Below are 24,139 nucleotides of genomic sequence, written 5' to 3' on the forward strand. Positions count from 1 at the left end.
TCTCTTTGAAGATTAAGATCCATTTTTCTTAATTGCTTCCGGTCAGAGAGAGTCAGTGGCCAGCAGCAGCCTGCTGAAACTGGGCATGGTGACACAGCTCATCCCAGACACAAAATGTTTCAAGTTGTTTCAAGTGACTCACAGGCCTGCAGTGAATGAGGATCATTCCTAGGGCACAGTAGTTCATGAACTAATAGCCTAATTGCTTTTCCCTGAAAGGAATCATTCAGCCACAAAAACCTGAACCCAACCTTGGAACCCATTTTCATTTAGGGAGGAAAAATTATTTCATAGACTAGAAATGTAATCGTCTTTTAAAAAAAGGCCCAGGGCTGTCCAAAAAACAGCATGGATTTGCAAAAGCCAGTAGATACTTCAAAGCTGTCATAACTGTCCATCTTAATGATGTGAAAAATACTACCTCATTATAAAATAAAAACTGTATTGAATATCTGTTTTAAAAATTCATGGACTGTGAGCTGGGAGGATTTTTCACTAAAGCTTTTTGTCTCATTTTGGGGAAGCTTCTTTAAATGCTTGTTGGTGACACTTATTGAATATTTCTCTCTGCTAGTTTTGGTAGCAAGCAATTTACCTGTTACCTCATTTTGTATCAGTAACTGTTAGGTATTAAGATCGTTCCTATTTTATCATTGAAGCTCAGAGAAGATAATTGATACTATCAAAGTCATTTAATCAGAAAAAAATCTGAGATGTGAGCTTGATATTAGAATCTTTTGGGCTTTACAAAATAAAATGCACTCCCATTATGTAAATGGGAATAAACATCATATATGTGGAGCTATTAGGCATCAGCTCTGTTTAATAGATGTTTGTGGCACTATGCGTGGTTCTGGGGCACCAACATAAATAATGCAGAGTCTACTAGCTGTGAGATTTATCCTAACAAAGGAAGGACGAGATTATGAGCTAACTGTATCCTAGAAGCCAAGAGAGGAAAGGATTCCAAGATACTGGTCAGAATTAAATGCTACTGGAAAGTCAAAGAAACTAAAGACTAAAGGAAGGTCACCGAATAACATGGCAACTGTGGAAATTCAATGTTGAACTTCGACAGATCAGTGCCAGAGAGCACTGAGACTAAGAAGTGGCTTGCAGGAGAATAGGGAGTCAATCAGAGAGGAGAAAGTGGAAACAGATAGTTTCGGGTGACTTAAGAAAAGGAGAGGGAGTCGGGTAGCGCAGTGGGATATGCGCACATGGTGCAAGGGCAAGGACCAGTCTAAGGATCTCGGTTCGAGCCCCCGGCTCCCCCACCTGCAGGGAAGTCGCTTCACAGGCGGTGAAGCAGGTCTGCAGGTGTCTCTCTTTCCCTCCCTGTCTCTGTCTTCCCCCCCTCTCTCCATTTCTCTCTGTCCTATCTAACAACGATGACATCGATAACAACAATATTTAACTGCAACAATAAAACAACAAGGGCAACAAAAGGGAAAATAAATATTAAAAATTAAAAAAAAAAAAAGAAAGAAAAGGAGAAGGACTATGGGAATAGATAGCATAATGGTTATGCAAAGAAACTCTCATGCCTGAGGTTCCAAAGCCCCAGGTTCAGTCAGTACTACCATAAGCCAGAGCTCAGCAGTGCTCTGGTGTAAAAAAAAAAGAAGAAGAAGAAGAAAAGAAAAGAAAATGAGAATGACTTAAAGATAACTAGAGGACACAGACAGACAATTGTGGAGATATTTTCATTTGAATTCATAAGAGAACCTAGCATTGATGTTATTCAGAAGATATGGTGCCAACTGAGAAGAATAAATGTCCACAAGGAAGACAAGATCAAGTCTATGGGTGCAGGTAGATCATTTATCAGTAAGTTATTCATTCTTCCATCTATTACCATAAAGTGAGCTGTGTTTTAGGTACTGTAGTGATCTAAATGCACCTACATCTTCTGCTTTAAGTGAACATATATTTCTGCAAAGGAAAATATCAAAGTGCTAAAAGTGCCAAAGCACAGAAGTTATCTTAGTTATCTTAAACAAGTTGCAGGAAGTTGTTCAAACAGGAGTAAGGAGGAGAAGAGGAAAAAGGATGAAGTGCATATGTTGGCAGTGGCATACCTGGTGAAGTGCTCACATTATGGTGCAAGAGGACGCTCATTCAAGCCCTTGGTCCCCACCTGCAGGGGGAAAGCTTCACGAGTGGTGAAGCAAGTCTGCAGGTGTTTCTCTCCCTCTCTATCTCTTCCTCCCCTCTCACTTTCTCTTGGTCTCTATCCAATAATAAATAAATAAAAACATGTTTAAAGTGCATATGTTGGGAGTCGGGCTGTAGCGCAGCGGGTTAAGCGCAGGTAGCGCAAAGTACAAGGACCAGCATTAAGCATCCCGGTTGGAGCCCTGGCTCCCCACCTGCAGGGAAGTCGCTTCACAAGCAGTGAGGCAGGTGTCTATCTTTCTCTCCCCCTCCTTTCTCCATTTCTCTCTGTCCTATCCAATAACAACGACAACAATAATAACTACAGCAAGGGCAACAAAAGGGAATAAATAAACAAATTTTTTTTTAAATCTGAAGTGCATATGTTCTGGAAAAGAAAATAATCTTCACCTTCTTAGTGAACAGGCAGAAACTTGGACTGGTAGTGGTATATTGCACCAAAGCAAAGAACTTTGGGGAAGGAGAGGAAAGGTGGAGAGGGCACTGAAGTCTTGGAGCATGACAGTAGAAAAGGACCTAAGTTGGGGTGAGGGTATTCTGCAGATAACTATCACAGGGAGATGAGAAATCATACCTGTGTGCCAACAACTGAAGTATAAACCATTAACCTCCCCTTAAATGATTTTTTGAAATGCCTTTTTTTTTTTTTTGGATTTCATCTTCTTTTTTTGTTTTTTTTTTCTTTTTTATTTAAGAAAGGAATAATTAACAAAACCATAGGGTAGGAGGGGTACAACTCCACACAATTCCCACCATGCAATCTCCATATCCCACCCCCTCCCCTGATAGCTTTCCCACTCTCTATCCCTCTGGGAGCATGGACCCAGGGTCATTGTGGGTTGTAGAAGGTGGAAGGTCTGGCTTCTGTAATTGCTTCCCTGCTGAACACGGGCGTTGACTGGTCGGTCCATACTCCCAGTCTGCCTCTCTCTTTCCCTAGTAGGGTGGGTCTCTGGGGAAGCTGAGCTCCAGGACACATTGGTGGGGTCTTCAGTGCAGGGAAGCCTGGCCAGCATCCTGATGACACCTGGAACCTGGTGATTGAAAAGAGAGTTAACATACAAAGCCAAACAAATTGTTGAGCAATCATGGACCCAAAGCTCGGAATAGTGGAGAGGAAGTGTTAGGGGGATACTCACTGCAAACTCTAGTGTACTTCTGCTTTCAGGTATATATTTTGCAGTAGTTTATGGATACGTGTGAACATATGCTCTCTCTCACAGAAACTGGTGTATATCTAGGTTTTGGGACTTTGTTAGAAAGTGAACCACCTGAGATGAAATTAGAGTATACTATGAAAGGAAAGGTCTCACCCGAGTAATAAAGCTGAAGGGTTGTCATTCCACACGTGAAGTCTCTGGACACAGTCTGAAGTGAAGCATGCTGAGGTGGCAATTGTTGCTTGAAATGCCTTTTAAGGGACACCTGAGAAGCCCCTCCTCCCCCTCACCACACTGCTTCCTCTATAGAGCCTATATTTCCATCAGTCCGGGAACCTCTAGGGTGGGGCGCACTTTCCTGCATGCTTCTCTCAATTCATACCAAATAATACTGCACCTGCTGATCCCGACCTGATCAGCACAACGAGTACCACCTCTGCAAGCTTCACTTCAGACTGTGTCCAGAGACGTCAGGAGTGGATTATCAAACCTTCAGCCTCATTACTCAGCCAACAGATGCTAGCTAGCATGATGCCAACCGGATTTCCCTGGGCAGATGACCCCACCAACAATGTGTCCTGGCCCCACTAGGGAAAGAGAGAGGCAGGCTGGGAGTATGGATCAACCTGTCAACGCCCATGTTCAGTGAGAAAGCAATTACAGAAGCCAGACCTTCCACCTTCTGTACCCCATAATGATTCTGGGTCCATACTCCCAGAGGGATAAAGAATAGGAAAGCTATCAGGGGAGGGGGTGGGATACCGAGTTCTGGTGGTGGGAATTGTGTGGAGTTGTACCCCTTTTACCTTATGGTTTTTGTCAATGTTTCCTTTTTATAAATAAAAAAAATTTTTTTAAATAAAGGTTTTGTTTCTTTTCCTCTCTCCCTGTCTTTCTATCTACCTGAAAAAGTCAGGCCAGAGCAGTGAATTCCCAGTGACGAAAGAAAGAAAGAAAGAAAGAAAGAAAGAAAGAAAGAAAGAAAGGGAAAAAGAAAGCCATCATTAAGGCTTTATAAGACCTTAATATGAGGCCCGGAGATAGCACATTCAATAAAGCCCACAGTTTACCAGTAGTGGATTGATACCTTTTCATCGCTCTCTGCCTCTCTTGTTTATCATTTTCTAGGGCTGGGGGGGAGGGAAGGCAGGGAGAGAGTCCCCTCGGAGAATTGGAATCACTTAGAGATGAAACCCTTGCAAAGTCCTGTAGACATAAAACAAAAAAAAAAAAAGTTGAAAGCAACAGGAATATGTATAAGGATCTGAAAACAATGAGGAATTTTATACTAGAATCCATCCACAGACATCCAGTTTGGTATCAGTAAAAAAGGAATCTATTTGCCAAGAAGTATTAAATGTTATTGTGAAGCTACATTGCAGTTGATTCCATTCTCTGAATTTTTAGGGAATTCTTTTTTTTATTATTCCTTTATTGGGGAATTAATGTTTTACATTCAACAGTAAAGACAATAGTTTGTACATGCATAACATTCCCCAGTTTCCCATATAACAATACAACCCCCACTAGGTCCACTGTCATCCCCACCCGAGTCTTTTACTTTGGTGCGATACGCCAATTCCATTTCAGATTCTACTTGTGTGTGTGTGTGTTTTTTTTCTGATCTTGTTTTTCAACTTCTGCCTGAGAGTGAGATCATCCCATGTTCATCCTTCTGTTTTATTATCTGAATTATTTCACTTAACATGAATTTTTCAAGGTCCATCCAAGATCAGCTGAAAACAGTGAAGTCACCATTTTTTACAGCTGAGTAGTATTCAATTGTGTATATAAAACTTGCTCAGCCACTCATCTGTTGTTGGACACCTGGGTTGCTTCCAGGTTTTGGCTATTACAAATTCTGCTGCTAAGAACATATGTGTACACAGATCTTTTTGGATGGATGTGTTGGGTTCCTTAGGATATATCCCTAGGAGAGGAATTGCAGGATCATTTGGTAGGTCCATTTCTAGCCTTCTGAGAGTTCTCCAGACTGTTCTCCACAGAGGTTGGACCAATTGACATTCTAACCAGCAGTGTAGGAGGGTTCCTTTGACCCCACACCCTCTCCAGCATTTGCTGCTGTTACCTTTTCTGATGTGTGACATTTTCACAGGAGTGAAGTGGTATCTCATAGCTGTCTTTATTTGCATTTCTCTGACAGTCAGAGACTTGGAGCATTTTTTCATGTGTTTCTTGGCCTTCTGGATCTCTTCTGTGGTGAATATTCTGTCCAAGTCCTCCCCCCATTTTTGGATGGGGTTATTTGTTGTCTTGTTGTTGAGTTTGGCAAGCTCTTTATATATGTTGGTTATTAAACTCTTGTCTGATGTATGGCTTGTAAAGATCTTCTCCCATTCTGTGAGGGGTCTCTTGGTTTGGGTAGTAGTTTCTTTTGCTGTTAAGAAGCTTTTTAATTTGATGTAGTCCCATAGGTTTAGACTTGCCTTAGTCTTCTTTGTAATTGGATTCCTTTCATTGAAGGTGTCTTTAAAATTTATGTGGAAAAGAGTTCTGCCAATATTTTCCTCTAAGTATCTGATAGTTTGTGGTCTAACATCCAAGTCCTTGATCCACTTGGAATTTACTTTTGTATTTGGTGAAAAACAGTGGTTCAGTTTCATTCTTCTGCATGTTTCAACCCATTGTTTCCAACACCATTTGTTGAAGAGACTCTGCTTTCCCCATTTAATAGTCTGGGCCCCTTTGTCAAAGATTAGATGTCCATAGGTGTGGGGGCTCACTTCTGGGCTCTCAATTCTATTCCCCTGGTCAGTGTGTCTATTCATGTTCCAGTACCAAGCAGTTTTGATGACAATGGCCCTATAATACAATTTGAGATCTGGGAGTGTGTTGCCTCTGGTTCTGTTCTTTTTTCTCAAGATGGTTTTGGCAATTCTAGGTCTTTTCTGGTTCCAGATGGGAATTCTTGATAGTCCAAATTATATACAAATAAAGTAAGTGATGCATTGAAGAGCAAGCCTGTGGTTCTCATGGCAGGTACAGTAGATGGAAAAGGGGGAAAGCTTCACTTATTAGAAATAAGTATAACCCAAAGAGAAAGAACCAACTTAATTAAATTGCAATGAAGGCAGAGAACAAGTTGGACAGAAGTGAGGTCAAAGAAAGGACCTCAGTTGGAGTAAGAGTGTTTTAAAAACACTTATCACAGAAAGATGAGGAATTGTATCTATATGTCAACAACTATATTATAAACTATTAACACACATCCCCAGTGAAATAATGGAAAACAACAAAAAAGTGAGATCAAGGGAAAAGAAGAAGAGAAGAATGGAAAGACTGACACATTGGATGATGAACTCTCAGCTTCAGCCAGATCAATAAAAAGCAAAAAGATCTGTTAGATTGGGTTAGTGAGAACTTCCGGAGGCAGAGCTACGAGCAGCAGATCACTCTCTCCTCTCCTCTCCTCTCCTCTCCTCTCCTCTCCTCTCCTCTCCTTTCCTCTCCTCTCCTCTCCCAGCTCAACTAGGAATACCAAAGGAGACCACCCAGGACCGAAACAAGACAGGACTAGAATGACCACAGGAACCCAGTAAATCACCAGTGAGTACAAACACATGTGGCTGGTGAAAGAGAGGAGAGAGGAGCCTAAGGAGAGATTAAGTGACTGCTAACAGTTCAGCAGTTTATCAGTTGAGACACCACCTCCAGTCTGCTCCACCAACAAGGGGACAGCTTAAGGGAGGAGAGGACTCCCCAGTGACTCACCAAGTGCAACTCTTGAGTCTCCAATGCTACTACCCTCAGAATCTGGAGCAGCAAAAGAGAGGGACACCAGGGGACAGAGATCTAACCAGGAAACTCAGGAGAAGACCTATACCTCGGTGGCATAGCTGAGGGGCTGTGAAAGTCTCTTTGCATAACCACTGGATTATCTCTGCCACAGCCTGCTTCTTCTTCTAGCGTTTGCCCTTCTTCCATAGCCAGTCAACAGCGTCAGGTTGAGCCTGATGTAAAGTTTTGAGACCTCCTTTGAATCTGGAGAGGTGGCAGTCGTTGACTATGTGGGTCCTAGTCTGTCTGTAGCCGCAGGGGCAGTTTGGGTCGTCTCTGGCTCCCCAGTGATGGAACATAGCGGCGCACCGGCCATGGCCTGTTCGATAGTGACTGAGGAGGGCCCAATCATAACGTGCTAGGTCAAAGCCGGGTTGACGCTTGCAGGGGTCTGTGATGAGGTGTTTGTTCTTTACCTCAGCTGACTGCCAACTCTGTTTCCAAGAGTCTGGAACAGCGTAGGCGTAGGGGACCAGATTGGATGACGAGACGTCAAGCGTTGGACAGGGTGGGTGAAGATATCCGCGTATATTGGCAGGTCTGGTCGAGCGTAGATGTGGGAAATGAACTTAGATGATGCCGCATCCTGACGAATAACTGGCGGGGCAATGTTGCTAAGAACTGGCAGCCATGGAACCGGGGTGGAACGGATGGTTCCAGAAATTATCAGCCTGCTTTATCTCTTGGTCAGGAGTCAGTGATTAAACTGAAGCCTATTGATAGTTTAAAAGCCCTCAGGCTCCCATAGCCTACAGGGAAGGAAAAAAAAAAAGAGGCTTTTAAACCACTGAGCTCCAACTCAGAGATTTAAATACTATTGAAACAACTGTTAACTTCCGCCACTGTGAACCCTTTAATTAACTTACTTAGACACAAGTCAATCCAGGCAATAGTGATCAATAATTTGAAAAGTACTGATAAAGGGAACTCATAACAATATATAAAATGGTTAAAACAACAAGAAGAAATATTGGAGAATCGAACCAGGACAAGAGCCCAGCTAAAAGTCCTCCAGAGGGTGAAGCACAAAATAACGAGTTCAACATCCAAACATTAGCTAAGGAAATAATAAAAGGAGTGAGTAAAGAATTTGAAAAAATTATAATCAGAAATACAGGAACAACAAATAATAATATGGAAGAAAATACTAATTACCTGATGGTTATTAGAGAGCTGATGACATCTGCTGTGCAACTCAGGCATCAAAGTTTGACATCCTCAAGGAAACACGAAAGACATGTCTCTGATATCTGATTACTGTAAAAAATGGCGACTAATCCCTAGCACTGCAAAAACGGTATCATCTGTTTTCCATCTACACCATGCCTCGGCCTCGCGTGAGCTTAATGTGCAGCTTGGTGATATGAGAATCCGGCATGAAGCCCAGCCAGTCTACCTTGGCGTTACTCTCGATCACCCTGTCATTTCACGAACATCTCATAAAAACTGCAGCAAAGGTGGGCGCGAGGAATAACATCATTGCAAGACTGGCCAGCTCCTCATGGGGCACGAGCGCTTCCACACTACCATCATCATCCCTGGCATTATGCTATTCCACTGCAGAATACTGTGCCCCAGTATGGTTCTGTAGCCCCTATGTCCACTTGGTCGATTCTAAATTATATTCCTCCATGAGGATAATTTCTGGAACCATCCATTCCACCCCGGTTCCATGGCTGCCAGTTCTTAGCAACATCGCCCCGCCAGATATTCGTCGAGATGCAGCATCATCTAAGTTCATTTCCCACGTCTACGCTCGACCGGACCTGCCAATATACGCGGATATCTTCGCCCACCCTGTCCAACGCTTGATGTCTCGTCACCCAATCTGGTCCCCTATGCCTACACTGAACTTCTCTGTTCCAGACTCTTGGAAACAGAGTTGGCAGTCAGCTGAGGTAAAGAACAAACACCTCATCACAGACCCCTGCAAGCGTCAACCCGGCTTTGACCTAGCACGTTATGATTGGACCCTCCTCAATCGCTATCGAACAGGCCATGGCCGGTGCGCCGCTATGTTCCACCGCTGGGGAGCCAGAGACGACCTGAACTGCCCCTGCGGCTACAGACAGACTAGGACCCACATAGTCAACGACTGCCACCTCTCCAGATTCAAAGGAGGTCTCAAAACTTTACATCAGGCTCACCCTGATGCTGTTGACTGGCTACGGAAGAAGGGCAAACGCTAGAAGAAGAAGAGAGCTAAAAGCTGAAATCACTGAGCTAAGACTGCATCTAGCTGAACAAGCTAAAACAGTATCAGAGCAGGGCAACAAAATAGATGAATTCCAGAAAACAGTAGAGGGCAGAGAGAATATAATCTATGAGACTGAAGACAGAATTAGCAAGATTGAGGATGAATTAGAGACAACTAAAAAAGAAGTAAGAGATCTCAAAAAGAGATTAAGAGATGCTGAATACAACAACACAGTCCTATGGGATGAATTCAAAAGAAACAATATACGCATTATTGGCATACCAGAGGAAGAAAGAGAAGGAGAGGAAGAAAGCATTTTCCAGACCATAATAGCTGAAAATTTCTCTAGTCTAGACAACATCAAAGACATAAAGATTCAAGAAGCCCAGAGGGTCCCAAACAGAATTAACCCAGACCTAAAGACACCAAGACATGTCATACTTAGAATGGAAAGGAATAAGGATAAAGAAAGGATCCTGAAGGCTGCAAGAGAAAAACAAAGAGTCACTTACAAAGGAAAACCGTTAAGATTAGCAGCAGACTTCTCCATACAAACACTACAGGCCAGAAGAGAATGGCAAGATATCTATCGAGTGCTCAATGAGACAGGCTTTCAACCAAGAATACTATATCCTGCTAGACTGTCATTCAGACTAGATGGAGGCATCAAACCCTTCTCAGACAAGCAACAGTTGAAGGAATCAACTATCACCAAACCTGCCCTGAAAGAAGTTCTGAATGGTCTCCTATAAACAATCAGACCACCACAAATAGGACATATATCAAAACACTCTAAAACTCTACAAGAATGGTGTTAAAATATCTTCAATATTTGATATCAATAAATGTCAATGGCCTTAATTCACCTATTAAAAGACACAGTGTAGGAAGATGGATCAGAAAACACAACCCAACAAAATGCTGTCTACAGGAAACCCACCTAACTCCACAAGACAAACACAGACTTAAAGTGAAAGGATGGAAAACTATCATACTAGCCAATGGCCCACAATAAAGGGCAGGAATAGCTATTCTCATATCTGACACAATAGACTTTAAAATAGATAAGAGTTAAAAAGATAGGAATGGACAGTACTTAATGCTCAGAAGATCAGTCAATCAAGAGGACTTAACAATTATTAGCATCTATGCACCCAATGAGAAGCCATCTAAACACACCAAATGTCTACTGAAAGAGCTACAGCAATATATTAACAGTAATACAATCATAGTAGGGGACTTCAACACCCCACTCTCTCAACTTGACAGATCATCCAGGCAGAAAATCAATAAAGACATAAGGGAGCTAAATGAAGAGATATTTAAACTAGATCTATTGGATATTTTCAGAGTCATTCATCCCAAGAAACTGGAATACACATTTTACTCAAGTCCACATGGATCATTCTCAAGGATAGACCATATGTTATGCCACAAAGACAGCATCAGCAAATTCAAGAGCATTGAAATCATCCCAAGCATCTTCTCAGACCACAGTGGAATTAAACTAACACTTAACAATCAAAAAAAGATTAGTAATAGTCCCAAATATGGAAGCTCAACAGTACACTTCTTAACAACTTCTGGGTCAAAGAGGAAATCAAAATGTTTCGAGAGTTCAATGAAAATGAAGACACAAGCTATCAAAATATTTGGGACACAGCTAAAGCAGTCCTAAAAGGGAAGTTCATAGCTATACAAGCACACATTAGGAAACAAGAAAAAGCACAAATAAACAGCCTGATTGCACATCTTAAAGACCTAGAAGAAGAACAACAAAGGAACTCTAAAGCAACGAGACGGTCAGAAATCACTAAAGTTAGGGCAGAAATAAATAACATTGAGAATAGGAAAACCATACAAAAGATCAACAAAAGTAAATGTTGGTTCTTCGAAAGAGTGAACAAAATCGACAAACCTTTAGCCAGACTCACAAAACAAAAAAGGGAGAAGACCCAAATAAATTGGATAGTAAATTAAAGAGGAGATATCACAACAGACACTGCAGAAATTCAAAATATCATGCAAGGCTTCTATGAACAACTATATGCCACCAAGCTAGAGAACCTGGAGGAAATGGACGATTTCCTAGATACCTACCAACTTCCAAAACTAAGTAAAGAGGAAGTGGATAACATGAACAGGCCCATCACAGCTAATGAAATTGAAACAGTTATCAAAAATCTCCCCAAAAATAAAAGTCCTGGACCAGATGGTTTTACAAATGAATTCTACAAAACCTTCAAAGAAGAAATAATACCTCTACTTTTAAAAATCTTCCAGAAGATTGAAGACACTGGAATACTCCCTGCCAGTTTCTATGAAGCCAACATCACCCTGATACCAAAAGCAGACAGGGACACAACCCAAAAAGAAAACTACAGACCAATATCTCTGATAAACATAGATGCAAAAATATTGAACAAAATTCTAGCCAACCAGATACAGAAGTATATCAAAAAGATTGTTCATCATGACTAAGTGGGGTTTATCCCAGGCATGCAAGGTTGGTTTAATATACGTAAATCAATCAATGTGATCCACCACATCAACAAAAGCAAGACCAAAAACCACATGGTCATATCAATAGATGCAAAGAAAGCCTTTGACAAAATACAACATCCCTTTATGATCAAAACACTACAAAAAATGGGAATAGATGGAAAATTCCTGAAGATAGTGGAGTCTATATATAGCAAATCTACAGCCAACATCATACTCAATGGTGAAAAACTGGAAGCATTTCCACTCAGATCAGGGACTAGACAGGGCTGCCCACTATCACCATTACTATTCAACATAGTGTTGGAAGTTCTTGCCATAGCAATCAGGCAGGAGCAAGGAATTAAAGGCATACAGATTGGAAGAGAAGAAGTCAAACTCTCCTTATTTGCAGATGACATGATAGTATGCATAGAAAAACCTAAGGAATCCAGCAAGAAGCTTTTGGAAATCATCAGGCAATACAGTAAGGTGTCAGGCTATAAAATTAACATTCAAAAGTCAGTGGCATTCCTCTATGCAAACACTAAGTTAGAAGAAATTGAAATCCAGAAATCAATTCCTTTTACTATAGCAACAAAAACAATAAAATATCTAGGAGTAAATCTAACCAAAGAAATGAAAGACTTGTATACTGAAAATTATGAGTCACTACTCAAAGAAATTGAAAAAGACACAACGAAGTGGAAAGATATTCCATGTTCATGGGTTGGAAGAATTAACATCATCAAAATGAATATATTACCCAGAGCCATCTACAAATTTAATGCTATCCCCATCAAGATCCCAAGCACATTTTTTCGGAAAATAGAACAAATGCTACAAATGTTTATCTGGAACCAGAAAAGACCTAGAATTGCCAAAACCATCTTGAGAAAAAAGAACAGAACCGGAGGCATCACACTCCCAGATCTCAAATTGTATTATAGGGCCTTTGTTATCAAAACCGCTTGGTACTGGAACATGAATAGATATACTGACCAGTGGAATAGAATTGAGAGCCCAGAAGTGAGCCCCCACACCTATGGACATCTAATCTTTGACAAAGGGGCCCAGACTATTAAATGGGGAAAGCAGAGTCTCTTCAACAAATGGCGTTGGAAACAATGGGTTGAAACATGCAGAAGAATGAAACTGAATCACTGTATTTCACCAAATACAAAAGTAAATTCCAAGTGGATCAAGGACTTGGATGTTAGACCACAAACTATCAGATACTTAGAGGAAAATATTGGCAGAACTCTTTTCCACATAAATTTTAAAGACATTTTCAATGAAACGAATCCAATTACAAAGAAGACTAAGGCAAGTATAAGCCTATGGGACTACATCAAATTAAAAAGCTTCTTCACAGCAAAAGAAACCACTACCCAAACCAAGAGACCCCTCACAGAATGGGAGAAGATCTTTACATGCCATACATCAGATAAGAGTTTAATAGCCAACATATATAAAGAGCTTGCCAGACTCAACAACAAGACAACAAATAACCCCATCCAAAAATGGGGGGAGGACTTGGACAGAATATTCACCACAGAAGAGATCCAGAAGGCCAAGAAACACATGAAAAAATGCTCCAAGTCTCTGATTGTCAGAGAAATGCAAATCAAGACAACAATGAGATATCACTTCACTCCTGTGAGAATGTCATACATCAGAAAAGGTAACAGCAGCAAATGCTGGAGAGGGTGTGGGGTCAAAGGAACCCTCCTGCACTGCTGGTGGGAATGTCAATTGGTCCAACCTCTGTGGAGAACAGTCTGGAGAACTCTCAGAAGGCTAGAAATGGACCTGCCCAATGATCCTGCAATTCCTCTCCTAGGGATATATCCTAAGGAACCCAACACACCCATCCAAAAAGATCTGTGTACACATATGTTTTTGGCAGCAGAATTTGTAATAGCCAAAACCTGGAAACAACCCAGGTGTCCAACAACAGATGAGTGGCTGAGCAAGTTGTGGTATATATACACAATGGAATACTACTCAGCTGTAAAAAATGGTGACTTCACCATTTTCAGCCGATCTTGGATGGACCTTGAAAAAATCATGTTGAGTGAGATTGGGTTAGTGATGAAATTTATTGGTGTTGAAGTGGTTTAAAGAACTCTGAGGCTGTGGTGTGGTGCACCTGGTTAAATGCACACATTACAGTGAGCAAGGACCCATGTTCAAGCCCCTAGTCCCTACCTGCAAAAGGGAAAGTTTCACCAGTGGTGAAGCAGGGCTGCACGTGTCTCTGTCGCTTTCCCTCTCAGTCTCCTCCTCCCCTCTCAGTTTCTTTCTGTCTCTGTCCAATGATGAATAAAATAAAAAAGATTTTAAAAATAAATAAATAATAAATTCTTTAAAGAAAAAAGAAGAAGAAGAATTCTGAGATTTGGGCGGAATAGAAACTAAGATCTGGATGACTTTACTGATAGTAATTAGAACTAAAAGAATACCATTCCCTCTGATTTGCCTTGAAAGAAAATAAACTTTTTGAGTTTTCTAATGTGTATATGTCTGTTTGTACACACACACACCTACCTTAATTACCTGTAAAGAATATGGACATTGAAAAGTGACAGTTAACTCCCAAACTTCTTCTTGGGGTATGTTATATTCAAGCCTATATGTTATAGATGACACTTTATGAGTGTCAGGAAGAGCCAGAGGAATGAGAAACCTTCATTAATTATAAATGACATTTACCAAACATTAATCTTCTGCCAGAGGAATAGGATAATAGGAGATTTCAGTGAGATCTGGTACAAAGGGTCATAGTTCAGAGACCTTCCAACTGGCTGGATTGAGAAGTTGAGGAAGGAGTGCTAGAGGTGTTCAGTAGAATGTGACTGAGTGCTTGTTCTTGTTTCCTCCACTTAACCGATGAGAAAAACTAAGGCCCAGGGTGGGGGTAGATAGCATAATGGTTATGCAAAAAGACTCTCATGCCTTAGGCTCCAAAGTCCCAGGTTCAATCCCCCACAGCACCATAAGCCAGAGCTGAGTAGTGCTCTGGTGTTAAAAAATAAATAAATAAAAGAAAGAAGAAAAAGAAAGAAAGAGAGAAAGGAGGAAAGAAAGAGCACAGGCAGTAGCACATCAGGTTAAGTGCAAGGACTGGCGTAAGGATCCAGGTTCAAGCCCCCAGCTCCCCACCTGCAGGGAAATCACTTCACAGGCGGAGAAGCGGGTCTGCAGGTGTCTATCTTTCTCTTCCCCTCCTCTCTCCATTTCTCTCTGTCCTATCCAACAACAACGACATCAGTAACAACAATAAAACAACAATGGCAGCAAAAGGAAATAAATAAATAAATAAATATTAGAAAGAGAGAAAAGAAAAGAAAGAAAGAGAGAGAGAAACTAAGGCCCAGAGAAATTAAGACTCATCTACTACCAGCTAGTAAGCGGCAGAGCCAAGATCAATTGCCAGAGGGATCTGTTCAGTGCTTTTCCAGTAATAACATTGTACTCCCTCCCTGCCATTCTCTTCAGGGCCTATTCATGCTTCAAGGCACATTAGTAAAGATTACAAGCTGAGCCTTATGCTCTTTTCCACACCCCCCCCCCATCCCGTGCTGGCAAAGGTGTGCCGTTTAATTACCCCCTTCCTCTCAGGGTGGAGGGAGGAAGAGGATACCCTCCTGGTGCCCCAGAGTAGTGTTTCCAGGACTGGCTCACAAAGCCCTCAGACAGCCGCCATAGTGGCTCCACATACCCTTCTCCCATTAGACTGTGAATTCTCTGATGGAACAGCCAGGGCTTCTCAATGTGATGTCTGACCCCGACCAGCTGCCCAACAGACTTCTTTTCAAATGAAGAACTGTAGGATGTCCTCTTGCTTGCATCCTACAATGAACAAGATGCTTGTTAGCATGTTAATATTGATCAATTACTATTTGAAACTTTCCAAGACGAAAGTGTAATAGGCATGCATTTGTTCGCATGTGAGATTCAATTCATGATCTTCCTGGCATCATTATCTGTTTGGGCATCCTTTCACTCTATGCTCTATAAGACCACTGCAGCTTTGCCACCTTGTTCTTTCTGTGCTGAGACCAAGCACCCCGTCACAGTTGCTGAAGGGGGCAGAACTTCTCTTGCAGAGCCCAGCTAGTGAATCCGAGAGCTGTCTCCTTAGAGACAATTGCTTCCGTAAATAAACAGCTCTCTGGGAAAGGTGACCTGAATGGACATGCTGGGTGAGGCAGGTTGTTTCAGCTCTTGCTCATAGATTTCCAGGGACCAAAGAGAATGCTGGAGTAAGAATACAGACTTGAGTCCCTGGTCTCTGGTTCTCCCAAAGGATCATCTCCCTCCCCTCCTCCTGCATGCTGAGATGAGAAACTGAGCTGTGAAGTGAGATTTCACAGTGTTTGTACTTTTCACACTTTTAGTACCTTTGGTCTCACAGGGAAAATTTTACATTTTTTCATTATCTTTATGTTATTTATTAGATAGAGACAGCCAGAAATCTGGAGGGAAGGGGGTGATCGAGAGGGAGAGACAGAGAGACACCTGCAGTATTGCTTCACCGCTCGCAAAGCTTTTCTCCTGTAGGTGGGGACTGGGGGCTCAAACTCAGGCCTTGCGCATTGTAACATGGACGCTAAACCAGGTGCGCCACCACCCGGCCCCTCACAGGGAAATTTTTAAAATTGCATTGGAGGTTGAAAATAACGGTCTTTCAGCTTTTTTTTTTTTTTGAAGTGTTAACAGAACTGTTTAAAATGGAATTTCATATTGCAGACTCTGTGAATCATACCACCTGCTATTGTACATAGGTTTGTTCAGATATTTTAAGTCTTGGGTAATGATACACTGAAACTGGAATGACAGGAGATGTGACAGCTCTTCATCTGCTATCAGTCATCTTGTCACCAGAGAACACAGCCCACTACTTGCGTTAGGAAGCACCTTGGAAGACGTTTTTCCATGAAACAAATTATCCTGGATGGATATCTAGGCCCCACTGGATTTTTTATTATCATAATTATTATTTATTTTATTTAACAATCATAAATCAAGACTTCAAAGACATGTTGGTGACAGTATATGAAAATTCATACTTCTACTTAGTTTTTGTGCCTTCACTGCAGTGACAAAAATCACTTTGTTCTCCAGTGTGGAGCTACAGGGAGAATCAAGCCATTGTGCAGATTACTTAAAATTCCACTTGTCTGCACCGTTTGCTCAGAGAATGCTAAGAATGTGCAGCTGTTGTTCCCATGAAAGGTTTCTGACTGGGGCAGCACTGCCGCTTAACACACAGCTGCTGTTAATTTGTGCTGAAGATTTTTAATTGCCTTTGTGTCAAGATTTATTAAATAACACTTTACAAAGAAACCAAAACTATCATAGTCGTATTAGTAGCATGCTGAAGGATGAACATAATTAGAATACAGCAGTTTTGCCTTGCAAGCCCAATCTGAAAATACCCTTTCCACATAATTAGCATCCAGCCATCCCAGGAAAATGGTTTCCAGGTAAATTCAGCCACACATGCCCTTGTGGCCTTCCCAGAAGCCTAGCTGCTTGTTCCCTTTGCTCATACATCAGGAAGTACTTCTTTCTTGAGTGGCCTTCCCTTGTTTCCACACTTTTCATGTCTGTTATTACCTCAGGAGACAAGAGTCTCAGTCCTTGGAGCTGGCAACTGGCTGTTCCTTCTGCATGGTCGGCATTTTATTTCTTTGTTTTTGCAAGCTCCTGTAATTGTTGTATTCCTATTTGTTACATCTAAGTCCGTCTACCACAATGAAGGAAGGAGACTGAACACTCCCCCTTTGGCTAAGAGCATCTGAATGGATGGGCAAAAGATAAAAAGCCTGGGTCTCCGTCTCTGGGTTGTCTACTTAGGCACAGGACAGAGTGAGAGGCCCTTCTACTAATGAAGGGCATGCAGGCTAGTGGCCCTCAAGAGAGAAATTACCTACAGTCCCAGAATTTTGTTTGTGTATTTGCTTTGTTTTGTTTTGTTTTGTTTTATTAATTGCCACCATGATCATTGCTGGGGCTCGGTACCTGCAAGATGAATCTACCTCTCCCAATGGCCATTTTTCCTTTTTTTTTTTTTATTGGACAGAACAGAGAGAAATTAAGAGGGGTAGGAAGATAGGGAGAAAGAGACTCTTGCAGACCTGCTTCACCACTGGTGACGCAGACTCCCTGCAGGTGGGGAGCGGGACCTTGAACTTGGGTCCTTGATGATCTGTGCACTTAACTGGGTGCACCGCTGTCCAGCCCCCCAGTCCTAGAGTTTTGAACATGAAGAGAGCAAATCAGGAGAATTACTAAATAAGTCTTAAATCCTCACTACCACGATGAATTTTATTTTCGCGGCAGTGTTAACTATTTCCTCTTAACATGAAGTTTCAATCCATTAGGCACTTAAGAAGCACCTACCAGGTACAAGGTGCTGTACTAGGTACTGCAGAAAAAGCAGATCTAGAAAAGGAGATGGAGAGTGAGAGAGTGAGGGGCCAGGCAGTGGTGCACCCATTTAAGTGCACATTGTATTAAGTGCAAGGACCCGCACAAGGACATGGGTTTGAGGCCCTGGCTCCCTACCTGCAGAGGGGAAGCTTCGCAAGTAGCAAAGCAGATCTGCAGGAGTCTGTCTTTCTCTCTCCCTCTCTATATCCTCCTCCTCTCTCAATTTCTCTCTGTCCTACCCAATAACATGGGAAAAAATAGCCGCTGGAAGCAGTGGATTTGTAGTGCTGACACTGAGCCCCTGCTGTACAAAAGAGAGAGAATAAGAGAGAATAATAGGTGAGGGCATCTTGGAGGTGCTTAAAACACTGTCTCCGACAACACCAGGATAAGAGCACTAGCTGAAAGGAAACGTAAACAGGCAAGCACTGCAGACTCCATCCTCTCTCCATATACAGGCTGCTTATTTAATCCCACTCCCTCTTGTTCATTTGCCTTGTCTCCTGATAGTAAAGAATATTAAAATGGGAACCTGTCACATAGACCTCCAGCGAAACACAGTGCTTAGCAATATTATCAAACAAAGTTTTACAAGGAACAAATCCACCCCATGATGGGACCCCTTGTCCCACTACCCTTTATAATCCCCAAGCCCCATCCTGAGAAGAAGATACCTTTTTGAGACCTGAGTCTTTCATGGTCTCAAACTACTATCACCTGAATAAACTCTTGTTCTCAGTTCATTTGACCTGGACCTCAGGGATGAAAAATCTCTCAATAGAAGGAGAAAGAAAAGGCTTTTCTGGGCTGAGGACCTGCAATGTGAAAAGTCCAGCAGCCTGGAAACAGTATGTCTTATTGAAGGCAAAGGATATAACTGGACATCAAAGTGTTGGATGAGGATTTAAAAAATATGTGTGTGAAGGAAAAGGGGTCAGATGGTGGTACGCCTGGTTAAGCGCACACATTGCCATCCACAGGGACCCTGGTTCAAGCCTGTGGTCCCCAGCTGTAGGGGGAAAGCTTCACAAGTAGTGATGTAGGGCTGCAGGTGTCTCTTTGTCTCTTTTCCCTTTCTATGTCTCCCTCCCTTCTCAATTTCTCTTTATCTGTCTCCAATAATAAATAAATAATTTTCAAAAAGTAAAAAAAAGTAAAGAAAAACCCCAGCTGGGAAGTGGTGCCATGGCTAAAACTTTGGATCTCCGAGCACAAGGTCCCAGATTTGATCCCTTATATCACATGAATTGGAATGATGATCTAGTTCTCTCCCCCCTCAAATAAATAAGTAAAATAAGTAAGTAAGTTAACTAATCAACCAAAGAAATAAAATAAGTGCAAGAGGGGAATAAGGTGATGAAATGGGCCTAAATGCTGGAACATGTAAATGCTACTCTTATTTTATTTTATTTATTAATGAGAAAGATAGCAGGAGAGAGAGAGAAAAAACCAGGCATCACTCTGGTACATGTGCTGCCGGGTGTTGAACTCGAGACCTCATGCTTGAGGGTCCAATGCTTTATCCACTGTGCCACCTCCCAGACACATTTTGCTGGGCTAGCATGGGGGTGCCTCTTTCTGGGTTGGAGAGAACTTGACCAGAGCCAGCCTGGACTGCTACTCACTCAGCGACGCAGGAGAGATGACTCATGAACTCGTGGCAGCGTGGCAATGCAACATCTTTATTGATTAGAGAGCCAAGGCTTTTTAAAAGGCAGACCCAGAAGTGGCAGGTCGGAAATGGAAATGGCTAGGAAAGGGGCGGAGAAAGGCAAAAGGAGCTGGAAAGGTAGGAACTTCCTTAGCAACTGTTGCAAGGGTTTTAACTGGTAGGATTAATAATAATACCCTGGAGGCAGAAAGGGTCTTGAGGGTAGAAAGAAGATAGATCAAAGGAATGGAATGGGATCTTTCAGGCAAAACAATAATTATGTAGATAAGCCATAGTATCAGGAATGCAGGGTGCTTTGTGAGCCCTGCCATGCTCAACCACATCCTCACAATTTCCCCACAACATTTATTTTTTTCATTTTATTTTTATTATCTTTTTTTCCCTGTATTGGAAGATTAATGTTTTACATTCAACAGTAAATACAACAGTTCATACATGCATAATATTTCTCAGTTTTCTATATAACAATACAACCCCCACTAGGCCCTCTGTCATCCTTTCCCAGGACCTGTACTCTCTCACCTACCCAACCCAGAGTCTTTTACTTTGGTGCAATACACCAAGTAAATGCTACTGTTAAGGAGGTTGAATTTTATTCTGTGGTTGGTGGGAGGTTTGTGACATGCTCCATAGGTAGATGGGCCACCTGGCTTCTTGCCCACCCAGCGCCCTTTCAGGTGGTCACACATTGAGAACATGAGGACCTGAATGGTGGTCAGGTACACTTAGCTACAGTGTTATTGCTAGGGCTTTGTGCCAGCACAACAAATCCACTGCTGCTGGAGGCCATTTTTTCCATTTTATTGCATAGGACAGAGATAAATTGAGAGAGGAGAGGGAGACAGAGAGGAAGAGAGAAAGACGGACACTTGTAGACCTGCTTCACTGCCTGTGAAGCAGACCCCTTGCATATGGGGAGCATCATCTCCAACACGGATCTTTGTACAGGTCCTTACGTGCACCACTGCCTGGCCCCTTTATTTTATTATGTTCAAGAAGTAAATTTTTATGACTTAACAGCTAATTGAATGTTTTAGGCAAAGAGAAAGCATAAAAGATGTAATGTTCATCATCAAAGGAGTTTGGCAGATACCATAGTTAATATTAGTAACTAGAAAACAACATAAGAAATTGTAGGGGGGTCGGGCAGTAGCACAGCGGGTTAAGCGCAGGTGACATGAAGCACAAGGACCAGTGTAAGGATCCCAGTTCGAGCCCCTGGATCCCCACCTACAGGGGAGTCACTTCACAGGCGGTGAAGACAGACACCTGCAGAAGTCTGCAGGTGTCTGTCTTTCTCTCCCCCTCTCTGTCTTCCCCTCCTCTCTCGATTTCTCTCTGTCCTATCCAACAACAACATCAACAACAATAATAAACACAAGAAGGCTACAACAAGAACAAAAAAAGGGGGGTAGAAATGGCCTCCAGGAGCAGTGGATTCATGGTGCAGGCACTGAGCCCCAGCAGTAACCCTGGAGGCAAAAGAAGGGGGGGAGAATTTTTTTTTAAAGGGGGAAGAATTAAAAAAAATAAATTGTAAAAGGGAGCCTCCACAGAATAACTTTTCTTTTATTTTTTTTTTCCAGAATAACTATAATCTTCAAAAGTGTCATGGAAACAGGGTGCAGGGGCGGGAGGGACATGTCAGTGAGAGGAGTGAGAGGTCATTATTCCAAACTTGATGCATTGAACTCAGAGGACATTGTTGGGATAGTTGGGACAACTTCATTGAAATTCAAAGGAGGTCTCATAATGTAGTTATAAAAGGTGTGGGACTTGGTCCCCTGTTTAGATGAAATGATGGCAAAATATTCTAGAGTCATTTGTAAGGACCCGGTTTTGACCCATGCTCCCCACCTGCAGAAGGGTGGAGGGTCTTCATGAGTAGTCAAGTAGTGCTACAGGTATCTCTCTTTCTCTCCCTTTCTAATGCCCTCCCCCCTCAATGTTCTCTCCTTTATTTACTAAAAAAATTCAAAAGGAAAAAAATGGCCACCAGGAGCACTCATGCAGGTACTGAGCCCCAGTGATAACCCTGGTGATAATAAAAAATAATAATAATAAATTAGGTTAAAAAACATTTTTAATGGCTCTTGCCAGTGCTTCACTCCGGTGTTCAGACGCAGGAAAGGTTACTGCGTGAGATTTTTGCTACCTCCACGTGGCCCAACCTGCCTCTCTAGCACCCAACTCTGAGGTGCCAGCGCAAATAAAGATTTGTGTTTCCTCTTCGCTCTGGACCCCCCTCTCTCTTCTCCGCGGCCTGTGCACAACAACATTATTACAGTATGCAAGGACCTGGGTTCAAGCCCCTGGTCCCAACCTGCAGGGGGAATACTTTGAGTAGTGAAGCAGGGCTGTAGGTGTCTCTCTGTCCCTTTCCCTCTCCCCTCTCAATTTCTCTGTCCAATAATAAATAAAAGATTTTTTAAAAAGGAAGAAAAAAAAAACATTTTTAATGTTCTAGAGTGATGAAACAATTTATTTTCAAATGTGTCAGAAAGCTCTCGGTATTCCACTTACCACTTCTCTCTAAGTATGTGACTGAGAATGACTGTTCAAAGCCAGTAAATTTTTTTTAAATTGCTGGCTCACTTTGGTTGATCATTCACTGTTTATCAGGTTCGTTGTCAGTGCTCTGCACAGGAAAAGAATCCTTTCCTCAGGAAACTTCTCTAACGTGGGAGAAGGCCAAAACAGACTGTGTACCCCCATTTACAACTCTGTAACAGCCTAACTCTTCCCCACAGACAACCTTGTAACAACTACTTATTAATATTATCTGTCACTCTTGCTTTTTTCCCATGGACAGTAAACTCTTATTTATTTTTTAATAATTTATTTATTTATTCATGAGAAAGATAGGAGGAGAGAAAAAAATCAGACATCACTCTGGTACATGTGCTGCTGGGGATCGAACTCAGGACCTCATGGTTAAGAGTCCAATGCTTTATCCACTGCACCACATCCCAGACCAGTAAGGTCTTGGTAACCAAAGACACTTTTTCCATTCTACAATGTATTCACACACTGCTCCTTGGGTAGATTTCAGTAAGTACTAAGTGCTCAAGACTCCGAGAAAGAAGCATGATGTTTGCCATCATGGTGGCTACTGTCAAAAATGAGACCCCAGACTGTATATCTGGTATCTCTGATGCATGATTTCTTTTCTAGGTGGCCCTGGCTCTGGCAAAGGCACTCAGTGTAAGAAGCTGGCAGAGAAGTACGGTTTCACTCATCTCTCCATGGGTGAGCTCCTGCGGAATGAACTGTCATCAGAATCTGAAAGAAGCAAATTGATCAGAGACATTATGGAACGTGGAGACCTGGTGCCCTCAGTAAGCAACAGTCGCCTTTCCTAGCTGGGGAGATATTTTGGAACATTGTAGTTAGCCTAAGCTACTAAAACAAAAAGGCCCAAAGAAACATTAACTGTACTGTATTTCTTTCTTATATAACAATCCAGTGACAGGACTGCCAGCCTGGGTTGTACAAGCCCAAGTTCCTTCTGACTTGTTGCTCTACCAGCCTCTCGGTCTGTCTCATATTCTGCCCTCACTTAAAAAAAAAAAAAAAAAAACTGGCCGCCACATTAGGGTTAAAAATAGAAGTGAGTTTTGGATAGCAGAATTTAGTACTCTCCGAACAGTTTGGTCTTTTTTTCTGGGAGGTCTGATAACATTATCTTCCTTGTATAATTAAGTAAAGAATATCCCTTTTATGTTTATTTTCAAATTCTCATCCATATCTAAGAGGCTGGATGTCATACCTTTCAAATAATATTCCTCCCTAGTTCCCTACAAGACTCTGTAATTGGGAATTATATAGGACATCTCTTCCCAGTAACAGAACTGTATGCTTCCTTCTTTAACCAACTGTAGTCTGTTTCCCACCTGTAAACCAGAATGACGTTCATGAAAAGAAACATATCAACGTTATTGCCTCTTAGCTGACCTCCTTACCCTACTCTTTTCCCCTATAGTCCACTCTTTTTTTTAAAAAAAGATTATTTATTTATTCATGAAGATAGAAGGAGAGAGAGAGAGAGAGTACCACATGTACCACATCACTCTGGTACATGTGCTGCCAGGGATTGAACTCAGGACCTCATGCTTGAGAGTCCAACACTTCATCTATTGCGCCACCTCCCGAACCACAATTCTACACTTCTTACAGCTGCCAAAGTGAAGTCTTAAAAATGTTTGTCAGGGG

General features: G+C 41.9%; 1 protein-coding gene across 2 annotated transcripts in view; it reads left to right on the plus strand.

Annotated features, from left to right (window-relative positions):
* AK5 (adenylate kinase 5) overlaps positions 1–24,139 on the plus strand; it is a 329,025-nt gene that overhangs the window by 258,952 nt on the left and 45,934 nt on the right. For both annotated transcript variants that reach the window (XM_060202226.1, XM_007534207.3), the window contains exon 11: positions 23,102–23,265. In XM_060202226.1, coding sequence (XP_060058209.1) covers positions 23,102–23,265 — 164 coding nt within the window. The remainder of the gene's footprint in view (positions 1–23,101; positions 23,266–24,139) is intronic.

Source organism: Erinaceus europaeus, chromosome 11 (genome assembly GCF_950295315.1).
Source record: "Erinaceus europaeus chromosome 11, mEriEur2.1, whole genome shotgun sequence".
NCBI lineage: Eukaryota > Metazoa > Chordata > Mammalia > Eulipotyphla > Erinaceidae > Erinaceus > Erinaceus europaeus.